This window comes from Pelmatolapia mariae, linkage group LG14, assembly GCF_036321145.2.
Source record: "Pelmatolapia mariae isolate MD_Pm_ZW linkage group LG14, Pm_UMD_F_2, whole genome shotgun sequence".
Lineage (NCBI taxonomy): Eukaryota > Metazoa > Chordata > Actinopteri > Cichliformes > Cichlidae > Pelmatolapia > Pelmatolapia mariae.
The window spans coordinates 31,468,278-31,480,501 of NC_086239.1; the positions used below are offsets into that span (position 1 = coordinate 31,468,278).

Below are 12,224 nucleotides of genomic sequence, written 5' to 3' on the forward strand. Positions count from 1 at the left end.
AATGACAAAAAAGTTCTATTTTATCTATATATGTACTACAGCTAGGAGCCTGTTTATTATTAGACAGTTCTGCGAATTCGAATTGATATTCAGTTCGCCTGTAAAGTAGATCTCATAATTAAGATCACAAATTTGATCTAATATGTCACACATTATATACAGATTAAAAAAAACCCTTCACACTTGGTCTATAACAACAAGCCATTAACACTTTCATTTAGCATCAAATCATACATGTCAAAAAAGTTCAATCTGTCTGCCACACACATCCCTCACCCTTGCTGAAGATACTGTACCATTGAACCATTCATTCTCAAATGTAAAATCAAGATGTGTCTCTGATTATTTGAGAAAAATTTATTTTTAGCTGATTTCTAATAAGAAATAAGTTACGTATTCTATTTCTAGAATATGTTTCTATTTCTACAGTATTTATGTGTCCTATCATTAATCCTTTTCTCAGTAGTTTAGAAGGCCCTAACATAGACTAAACACACAGAAATGTCATTGCTTACTAAAAAGACAACCAAACAACTGGAGGACTTCTAACTGAAGAGAGGTACATGATGTGGCAGCAAGACAAGATAACACTTACATTAGCATTCGATTTTATTTATTCAGAGCAATTTAAATACATGTGACAAGTTACTAACTGAAGAGTAATCACATATTTCTAGAACGCCTTTAACCTTGCAAGCAGTGTTATGAAAATGTAAATCATACTGAAAGAACTGGAAGAACTACACCTAAATCAACACATGACGACATTTGTATAGAGCCACTTTTAAATATAACTTCAAACAGATTTTTTCTTAAAAAAAGAAGATTAAACTGGCAATCTGCATATGATATGAAATTTTAACAAAATATTTAAAAAAAAATCATTGCACACACTGGCACACTGGCCATCACACAGTTGCCTAGGAACTCCAGGTGGGGATGAAACAACATGTAAAACTCTTTTGAAAAAAAAAAAATAGCAAAAACAATCACTTTTATCATTGACAATGTTGCTTAGTGAACGCTGGGCAATACCACCCTGCTATACCTAGTTTAAAAGCTGGTTGACTGCCATTGCAAAACTGTTTAAATAAATGGGTCAAAGTTATAGCTTTAACAGCTAAGTACCCACAAAAACATAAAAATGAAGTGCTTACATTATTGTGGATCAACTGAAAGTTATTGCAAAATAAGTTAAACTATAAATTAAGTTAAATGTAGTTCACTAGTCTGCAACACTGCCTGCAAGGTTACAACAGTTACTACAGGATCAAATCTAGATTACATCCTCTGCTACAACTGCAAAAATAAGAATAAAGCTTTCCCTTACACCTCCCAGTGTAGGAGAGAAGGTGCTTTTGTACTTGATAGTATGATTAAATTTCAAATTACCTCCAGTACTGAATACAATATCAGTGTTAAAACTGTTGATTATTTCTTTTGTACAAATAACTGGATAAGATACAGTATTTTTGCATAGCATAGTAAGTGGGCAATAAAAGAGTAGAAGATAGGCAGCGGGTTGTAAGGATTCTTTGGAATGAATTGCTCAGTGTAAAACAGAAATTATTAATCTGTTTGGCAATTGCTTGAGCATCAAGTCGGCACTGACGCCTGTCCTCAGCACATATTTTTGTGGTTGTATGCATGTCATATAATTTGTGATTTTCTAATACCATTATACACTGGATAGAATTCATGATTAAGCAGAATAGGTAATTTACTACAGTACAGTTTATCACAAGCAAACTTATTTCAATAAACTATTTTAAGTTTTACTTGCTGGCAGATTAATTTTTATATTTTGTCGGCCCATCCTTATCAAGTTCTTTGCAAGAAGGTTTAATGTCCTTGAATTCCTTCTCATCAGTCTGTGAAACATCCACAATTATGTCCTCAGTCTGATGTTTTCCTTGCACTTCTTCATCAGTACCCAACGTTTCTTCCTCTGGCAATGAACATATTTCATCACATTTCAGAGAAGGGAGTTTTTTCCTTTTGTGAAGGGATCCAGTGTTTGAATCTTCTTTGGTAGCCCCTTTTTGAGTCTGTCCTGCAGTAGACAAAATAACTGAACCACTGGTTTGGCTATTAAAGCAAGCAGACCTGGTGATTTTGGCAGGTTGTAGGGTGATGTTGGTAGTGTTGGTGGTGGCAGTGAACATATCAAAGATGTCCTGCTTCTGTTGAGACTCATCAGTAGGGAATTTAGGAGAATATTTGAATGGATTTCCAGGGTAAGCCAAGGTAGTACTTGCAATATTACCTGCTAGCCCGGGTTTACCTTTCATCATTCCCAGAACTTCAAAGCGAAAGCTGGAGATATCCTGTTTGAGCTCCTATCAATTATTGGGAATCTGAGATTAAACAGTGGAAAAAATATATGGAAAACATAATACAACTGGGTATTTAAGCTTAAATGATAAAGAATTTTAAGCTACCTTGAAATTTTCTTCTGTCAACCCTTGCTCTGTCTTGGCATCTCTAATCATTGCAGCCACATATCGTTTCATGAGGTTCTTCAAAACCTCCTAAAACACACATTATTTTTAAACAAGTGAAGAGTTATGTTTACATTTAATCATTTATATTTAATCAAAATAGGATATTAAAAAAAACAAAAATAATATACAATACAGTACAATATAATACAAATTATTACCTGATACTCATGGCTTAATTTTACATTTTCAGCTGCACGTCTCTGCAATTACAAGAAAAACAAAAGGCTCATTAAGACAGCACCAGGTTATTTTCATTTTCACTGATTAGGTGATTTTTTTTCTTACTTGCCCTTTTTCAATAGGTAATCGTTTGACACACATTAACATGGATGAATTCATTTTCGAAGCCACTTAGAGGCTGTAATAGTAGACAGGGTATAAACAGGCATGCATGAAAATGTATGCCATGCAGTGGTGACAGTACAGGTCAGAGAAAATCTCTGGAAACACTTTACCCCCAATGTTTCAAAGGTTTCAAGACGTTTTGTGCTTGGTCTCCTAAACAAATGTGTTTTTATCCATCCAATTAGATAATAAACTGACTTTGGACTGGGTATTATATTGAATGGAGATGGCAAAGTTCCCCCTTCTTCAAAATAGCTCATCCATAATTTTGTTCGTGCAAATTTCCACTCTATGTCTGCATGATCCTGAAAAGAAACACAAACAATTTATACAAAAGAGCAGATTAGGCAGATTATTTTGATAACTCTAATGGGAAATAAATAATTGTGTAATCTTTATTTTGCTACTTACAGCAATGTGCTGGTATGAGTTGTTCATCATTGCAATTAGCATGTTTAGAAGCACTACCAGGGAGATGATATTATAGGTGCCAAACATGGTAGAGCCGACAAACTCTGTGAATGTATGGTCCGGCTCCACGTTCGTCACGTACAGGTTAATCAGGCCAAAGATAGACCAAAATAATGACTGCAGTGTTTCAAATAGCCTAAAAAGAACACAACCATACATCACAGTATGCACTGTTGGAAAAACAAACATATTAATCAAGTCAGATTTTCAGGGGTAATTTATGTAAGAATTTCAACTTGCGTGGAGAAAGCGTTGTTTTGCTGATTACAGCGGATGCCCTTGCAAGTCCCGTTATTTGTTTCATAGTAAAAATAGAGCTGGTTGAGGCCATTGGCAAATGCTAGCAGCACTAGACAGTAGATGAAGAGAAATTTAAGTATGTCCAGAAGCATGCGGCCCAATGAAATCTGTAAAGGCCCCAAATGGGAGTTGGCAGTGAAAAGACTAATGAGACGCAAGGAGCTGAAAATGTTGGCGATGGAAAACAATGCCTCTGCCACCAACGTTGGGTGCCACGTTTCCCAGGTGTCTCTCAACTGGCACTTTGCACTGTACTGTTGAAAAAAAAGAACAATAGTCAAACATGCTCAATATTGATAGCACACAATGTCAATTTTTCCAGCATGATGCTTGCTCCAGCACAAAGTAATAAATAAAACAGACAGACAGACAGATAGAAGCCTTTAATATAAATTACCTTAATATAGGCAACAATCTTCAGTGAAATTGTTGCAAGATACAAAGAGTTCATTATGAAATCCATCAGGTTCCACCAGTCATCTATGTAGTCCTCAAAACCACTATCCCACATCTGTTTGATCTCAGCCCATAAAAAGCCTTCAAGGAATGAAAATAAGATGTGTCATTGTTGTATTTTTGCTCAGGTATTTGTCCAGAGGCAAACACACATGAGACGCAATGAATGATATCATGTGACAAACCTCTGCTTAGACTACAGTGTTCATGTACACAGGAGTGCAGTCTAAAAAAGAGTCTGCAATGTGTGTGTATTATTACCAAGCACCCAGGGCAGGATTATCCATTCCACAATGGTGGGTGGTGGGCCCTGACGGTGTTCCAACCGATCATCACTCTGTAGATGCTGCGAGGCCAAGAAGAGCAGGAAGAGGAAGGTCAGGTACGAAGCAGTGTGACAGATGAACTTGATGAAAGGCTTACGGATGAATAAGCCATAGCGGCTCTTTGGAACGATCAGGTAGAAGATGGATAACAGTGGAAACATAAGGCCAATGAAGATACAAGTGATGAGCTTTACTGCCCAGTGACGCCTCCTCCAGCCTGGGAATTCATCATACCAGCGAGACGCCAGCAGCTGCTGGCAGTTGGGCTGAGCAACAAACTAGGAGACAAAGATAGAGACAAATAAAGACTAAAGATGTTTACATGAAATAAATTGTCTCTCAGGTCCAACCAAAAACTGACTAAACAGAAAAAAAGCTAATTACACATAAGATCTGCAAGTTTTTTGCCACAAAAGATCAAGAACTGCAAAACGACTAGAAACATTCATTCAAGACAAAGAGTTTCAAAAAGGTATTTCTAAAGTGATGTTCAACGCTCTGTTAAGAAATGATTGCCAAATCTTTTCCCCATGCACATTTTCTCTGCTCTATGAGATTTGATATAAAAGTCTGTTGGACATCTGCAGATGGTGATGGAATTCAATTTCAGCGTAACCCAGTTATGGCTAAATGGATCCCAATTATGGTACTAAAAAGCATTTTGTTGCGGGTGATGAGGTCATCTATCAGTGCAGAATCTGCCTTTTTAAAGTTTCCTTCGGTAACTGTCCTGGCCAGATTTGAACTTGACATAAAATGACTGGAGGCTAATGGTGGCATCTGGAAGGAACAGATTTTGTATGGGGACATGGGGAAGGTGAAAATGACCCTACACAGATGTCACGCTAGACTCCCACATCAATTAGTGTTCTTACTGCAAGACTATATTTTGTACTTTTTAAACACTTAACACTTTGGATTTGGAGTTTGAGCTCAGGTTCAGAGGAAAATGTGCAAAAGCAGAATGAGCACAGCAAGTAGCAAGAAAAGAAACCTCCAGAGAAATCTCCAAAGAATACAAGAAAGACGTTCATGATACTAATATTGCTGACATCAAACAAGTTCTTGTTTGTGTAGTCCAATTAATATTTAAGTGAATATTTTTTTTAAATTCTTGACTCATATGGCTCTGTGTCTGTCTTTTTAATCTGAATTGTTATTAGAATTGCTATTATTGTTATTATTAAACAATGATATTCTACACTCATGAGCCACTCTATTAGGTACACGTCTACAACATGTTACAACAAAGATTTCTAATGATGGCAAACATGGCAACAACTCATGGCATGCAGACATGGCCAAAACAACCTGCTGAGGTTCAAATGAGCACCAGAATTAAAAAGAGAGATGATTTAAGTGACAATGAATGCTACATGGCTGTTGGTGTCAGACAGGGTGGTCTGAGAAAACTCCTGATCTACTGGGATTTTCCCACACAGACACTTCTACTGTGTACAGAGTTTGATGCAAAAAAGCAAAATATCCAGTGAGAGGCAATTTTCTGATAAAGTTGCTAGAGGAGAATGGCCAGACAGCTTTGAAGTGATAGACAAGACATGGTAGGGTCACAATCTGGCATAAGCAACATGAAAGCATAGCTTTTCAACAGTCCAGGTTAGTAATGGTGGTGTATGGTGTGGGATATCAGCATTTAAACACCACAACCTTCAGTGTTGTTGCTGACCATGTTCATCCCTTTATGACCACAGTGTACCCATTTTTTGATGACTGCTTCCAACAGGATAACTCTGCATGTCACAAAGTTAAAATCAAGTCACCAGAATACTCGAAAAATGTTACCTTGTCTCATGACAAGGTAACATTTTTCTGCTGTGACATTTGGATGGTAGGTTTAGAATTTCGCATGAGCAACATGAAAAAATTGATTCAATTTTTTAAAAATCAGTTTTATTTATATATATTATTAAAAGCTAAAGGCCTTACAATAATACAGAGATATTATGAGCAAGCAACAGTTGGAAGGAAAAACTACCTTTTAACAGGAAGAAACCTCGGGCAGGACCAGGCTCCAGAAAGAGCAGCCACGTTGGGGGTAATGGGAACTGCTTTTATCATCGGTTCAGTTTACTGGTGGCAGTGTAAGGCCCATTAAATATAATGCTAATGTTGTTTTTAAATGTGCTGATGTAGATTTCTAATATGGACCCTATATCTGTGTTACAGCTAAAGAGGTTTAAAATAAATAAACAAATAATCACATAAGTTGAAAACCAAATTTAAAAATGATTTTTTTAAAAAAAAGAAAAATATTTTTGTTTCACCAAGATCATTGTTCTTACGTCAGGCTCACTTGAGTTCATTTAGTCCAAATGATTAGATAAACAAAATTAGTAGGAAGGCCTGTCAAAAGCAATTTTCCATGGAGATAAATTGTAGCACATAGAACTGTTGGCAGTCATACTGATCTTTCTTATTCATGTCGCCAACTGTGTCATCAAAATACACTGCTGACTCTTAAAGCCTCAATTCTAAGACTACATGGGTGGTATGAGCCATTAACTCTGAAAATACTATACAACTGCTGTACACAAACAAGACCCAAAAGCTCCACACAACCTCTTTAATGAGTGGAATAAATGAAAGACACCCGCTGAGTGCACGCAATGTGTACTTTATATTCCAGTTTGTTATCCAGGAAACACCAAAACAAACAAAGCAATCCTGAATTTGTAACAGTGTGAGTCGAGTTAAACCATATACCAGAAAGAGCTGCATGTGAAAACATGAATGCCAGGTGGATTGAACATTAACTGGTGTTTACTCTCACAGCTTCCTGGTATAAAAGCTGTGTGATGCACCGACGTGACAATAGCACTGGTCACTGTCAGGTGAATTCACAGGGAGCGGGTGGGGTCAGGTGACCTGCCTCTGCCTCTATACATGCTCTACAGAGACACCACCCTCAGCAAAACAAAACAGAGTCTGAGGGTGACTTGATTCTCCCAACACTGTCCGCCGTTCAGGTGTGAAAAAAAGTTACATGTTGTGACCTGACACCAAAAGCACCACCTTTTAAAAACTTGTTGTCACCTGCTCTGTGTTAGGTTGATATTCATGCAATGTACTGTTATACTCCAATATAAATTAAATATACATATAACTATGAATGACACAGATCTTTGTGTGAATGCCACAGTATCTAATTATTAGTAGGTTTTCTTTCATTTGCAGCATATAATACAAAACTGGCATGTAATTGATAAATATCCAGAGAATATGTTAAAAGACACTAAAAGGTCCCCACCCAGTTTAAAATATTATGAGTTTGTATTTCAGGGAAATGGCCATTACTTCTCCCATCATTATCCTCAATTATCCAATTATCGTGGGATTCTCTAAGAGGGCTACTGTAATGCATCGCTAAGAGCCAGCCTGGCAATTACATATTGCTCTAAACTCCCACAGGACATCTCCACCCAGGCCATTTACAGCTCATCTTGGCGCATTTCTTGTCATTTTCAACTAGAGTGATTCTTTCTTGTTGCCTGTCTGCATGTGCACTGGTGTAGACAAATTCCTGTATTCATGTCTTTTTCACCTTGAATATATCCAGAAAAAAACCTTTTTGTTCCAATGTGACAAAGACCACATCAAAATCAAATAAAAGCTCACCTCTTTCTGAGAATATTTGATAGCCAGTTTCAGTCGGGCCAGCTCATTAATGTTCTCATCCAGCAACGGGTTGATGTCGTCACGGTAGTTGAGGATTACTTCCAGCTCTCTGGAACTACGGGTCTGGTCCAAGAGGTCCTTTGCAAATTGTTTACATGTACGGGACAGCTCTTCATACTCTGATTTAAATTCGTTCTCCACTGTACTGAGCTCCTTCAGCTCCCAGCTAAGCTGAAATGCCGTGAGGAAAGGATCCTCGCTTGAGAGGGCAATGAGTGACGGGCTGGCAAGGGCCTTGTAGATGTTTAGACGAGAACGGGAGTGACGCAGGACATCCACGTCTGAACTGGACACACACTCCATACAGTTGCAACGTATAGCGTGTGGCTGGGGTATAGAAACCCCTCGCTGCAAGAGCAGTTTGATGATCTCATAGTTGTTAGTCTGAGCCGCCAGGATGATTGGAGTAATGTCTGGGGTGAAATCTGAAAACTGTTTGTCCAGCAGAGCCGATGGAACCTTTTGAAGAAACCAACAGAGCAACACACAAATGAATAGACATAAAATAACGCATTTACAGTACACAAACATTTTATCACAAAAGTACAATGCTTTTAAACCTCTCGCAGGAACTGAAACAACTCTTTGACTGGATCTAATTTCATTTGTCTTCAGTCTCTAACCATCTTGTCTAACAGCAAGCACACAACTAATGGCTTGTGGTTCAGCTGGCCTCAAAGTGTCTTCCTGGTTGGAAGCAACACCCTGTTTTTCCCTTTTCACAGAATACATAGAGAGAAGCAAGCAGTACTGGAAGACCTAATTTACAAAGATGTCAAGAAGCTGAACACAAGCGGGGCCTTTCTCAAAGCGTGTGATAAACAGACTGTGGAGAATGGCTAATTTGTTGTAAAAGCTGTAGCAGAAAGGCCCACAGAAGCAGGGGTTCGGTAACTTATGGGAGAAGATAATAGCTTTATTCCCTAAATCATCCAGTCATAGCCAGAATACAAAGGCAAAGAACACACTTATTTGCATCTTATCTCTTTCAGAGTCAGACTAGAAAATAAAATTATTTTTCTCACTGCTCCTACTTAAACATATGAGGAGTTTATACTATATACAAATATTTAACAATATATTTCTGTATACAAATATAACCATGTAATAATTAGTAACTTGTAGTAAGACAGTGAGACACTTCTGCACTAATGTAACCGTGTATAGTAAACTCATTGCCACAACATGTCTTTATGCAAATACATTACAAAATATAATATAATATAATATAATATAATATAATATAATATAATGTACATTAACCACATGAGGCTCGCAGATTTTCTCAATGCCAGGCTGAACAAATAAATTAATTAAAAAAAATCAGTATGTTCAAAGGTCAGCAATAACTGCAAATCAGATGGTACCTGCTTTTCCCCACGTGGCTTCTTGTGGTTGAGCAGCAGCTCAACGGCCCCCACTACCTCTTTACGGATGGCATGTAGCAGGGCATCACCCACGTGTACATTATAGCTGAGCAGCAGCTCAATAATCTCCAGGTTCTCGTTTTCAATAGCAATGAGCAGAGCTGTGCGTCCCAGGGGGTCAACGCAGTTGATATTGATCCTGAAGTAGATCTCAGCCTCTTCCAGAGCTTGCTTGACGCTGGCGTAGTCCCCCTTCTCTACAGCCCCCAGGTAGGCCCGCTCCAGAGCAGAGAGCTCCGATTCTGCCCGCACGATCCGCAGAGGGATGCGGTCCCTGTACGTGGAGCTGTCAGCTTTCTTATAGTACAGCTGAGACATTGCTGCCCAAGCTGTCTCAGTCTTCACGGAGAATTACTGAAAAATAAAGCCAAGAAAAAATACCAAGTCAACTGTCAACTACTGACAAAGACTGACCGTGTTATACTTCTATACACGAAAAAGACACATTTCTGCTCACATGACACATTTTGAGATGCCAGTGCTTAACCAAAAACAAATCAAACAAATAAAAAAACAAATAAAAACACGTATGTTTGCCTTTAAATATTGTAAAATATATAATTAATCACCCATACTAATACAACGAATAACAATAACATATCATCGTCAACTAAACGATAATTAAAGTTGTTTTTCGCTTAAAAATGCACGAAAACAAGCGACTAAAATCCTTTAGTTTTCTTTTAAAGTACCCTAGTCCTTGTTTAATCGTGGCTTTAATAATACACGAAAGAATACAAACTTTACCTCCTGATGCTTTCCAGTTGTAAATCACATGAATCAGTCGACGAAGCTCCGCGCACAGCTGCAGTCGGAAAGGGAAGCTGCGTGCTCTGATTTTTTTTTTTAATCTCTGAAGTCTCCACCAAAGAGTCTGCAACTTAATGGCATGTCAGGTGCCCTGCCCACCCCTTTCCTTCAGTTTCCCGCAAATTTCTCTGTAAAATACACGCAAGAAAACAGCACGTGACGTTCATCCAGGCGCAATTTCTATACACGGTAACTTTGTTTGTAGGTTTAAGGACATTAGAACCGACATTAACACTGGTGTAACAGGTGTCGGGGGTAATGCTAAATAAACGAAGGAACAAAACGAGGAATAACGTTGCCTAGAAAACAAAATCATTAGTCTCTTAAGGGCGGGATTAAAATCATACAAAATAAATAATAAAAAAAATAATAATAACAGTTAAAATTTGTTCATGTGAGCTATACGCTCACACGAAGAATTTTTAACTGTTATTATTAGATAACGGCCAAATCATTAGATACACATTGCTAATACTCGTTTGGACCCTCTTTTGCCTTCAGAATTGCCTCCCGCAGAGATTTTGTTTTTGGTAGCTGTGGCGACCATTTGAGCAGCGTGAATCGATTGTCATGTGCAAGAAACCAGTTTTAGATGAATTGAGCTTTGTGACTAGGCGCCTTATCCTGCTGGAATTAATCTTCAGAATATGTACACTGTGGTCATAAATGGATCGACATGGAAAGCAACAACATTAAAGTAGGCTGTGGTTTTTAAATACTGACAATCCCCATACCACTACACCACCATCACTATCCTGAACAGTTGAAAAAAGGCACAATGGATCCATGCTTTCATATTCCTTATGCCAAATTCAAGACTCTAGCTTGTAGTTTTGTTGGCGAAATCAAAAGTCATCAAACCACACAATATTCTTAGGGGCTGGTAAAAACGATCGCCTCAATTTCCTGCTCTTAGCCGACAGAAGTGACACCCACTGTGGTTTTCTGCTGCTGTAACCCATCTGCTAACGATGTTTCCTGGAAACCACAAGGAATAGATATACATCACTGCGGAACAGATCTTTGATTTCCCTGGAATTACCAACTCATGCAAAATTTGCCCTTTAGTAACATCACACATTTCCTTTAAAAAGCAGAGATTTGGATCTGTGCAACACCCTAGCCTCCTACTTTCCTCTTTGTAGTCTCAAGGGTTTTACAGACATCCCGCAACTCCAGACTCCTTTAAGAGTGTATTTTTTTGTATTGCAAAGTTAAATGTTCACAAGAATCTACTTTACCAGTCATATTGCTGTTCAAGAGATCTTGTATATTCTCTTTATCCCTGATATCCACTGGGCTGTTAAAGGATTGCTGTTTGAGTTATGTGAACAACAGCCAAGTGATGTAAGATGGTTAGTATGAGTCTTTAGCTGGCTAATGCAAACACAGAAGTGGCTAAAAACATTCTCTCAAAACCACCTTTTCTTCCACAGCCACTGTCGGTGCTTCCTCCTTTTGAAATACAGCTATGTGGGATGACTTTGCATGAGGTACTTCTGTACTTTTGTGAGGTGCATACTTGTAAATTTCTTTTACTCATTTTTTTTTCAGCCTTTTGGTTTTGCTCCAAAGGTAATTGCTGACTTTAATCAGTTGCAGGCATCCTGAGAGGACAGTCTTGAGATGATGGACTTCATCAAGTGATGTTCTATGAATCATGCACTCACATTTCCTCCTTTTCTTTGTAGTTGTTGCAACTTGCATGTGTAAGAGTCTTGTGTGATTTTAGCAGATACTGTATGTGTGTGAGAGAACACCGCGTATGATCTGTCAAATTTCCCCTGCTTTGGAATATCTCACTTACAGGACTTGTGATCATTGTTATTGTTATAACTCCAGCTGTTATTACATTGCACCTGCAAGACATCTGCAAAACAGTCTGCTGT

The 12,224-nt window shown here is 38.1% G+C and overlaps 1 protein-coding gene across 1 annotated transcript; it reads right to left on the reverse strand.

The window, feature by feature from the left end:
• Positions 1-655: 655 nt before the first annotated feature.
• Positions 656-9,856, reverse strand: trpc4b (transient receptor potential cation channel, subfamily C, member 4b). The gene is made up of 10 exons (XM_063492993.1): positions 9,466-9,856; positions 8,039-8,557; positions 4,338-4,680; positions 4,018-4,157; positions 3,561-3,874; positions 3,261-3,456; positions 2,960-3,154; positions 2,663-2,704; positions 2,442-2,531; positions 656-2,339 (listed from the first exon to the last, which is right to left on the reverse strand). Exons 1-10 carry the CDS (start codon positions 9,841-9,843, stop codon positions 1,791-1,793), a joined length of 2,766 nt encoding a protein of 921 aa, XP_063349063.1. The 5' UTR covers positions 9,844-9,856; the 3' UTR covers positions 656-1,790.
• Positions 9,857-12,224: the final 2,368 nt, after the last annotated feature.

What these genes read in the sequence shown, in the direction of transcription:
- trpc4b (XM_063492993.1), bottom strand. Translation starts at nt 9,843, where the DNA reads ATGTCTCAGCTGTACTATAAGAAAGCTGACAGCTCCACGTACAGGGAC. An exon ending in TCAAATATTCTCAGAAAGAG is followed by an intron (nt 4,681 to 8,038) that starts GTGAGCTTTTAT and finishes TTTGTCTCCTAG; the next exon opens with TTTGTTGCTCAGCCCAACTG. An exon ending in AATCCTGCCCTGGGTGCTTG is followed by an intron (nt 4,158 to 4,337) that starts GTAATAATACAC and finishes CATTCCTTGAAG; the next exon opens with GCTTTTTATGGGCTGAGATC.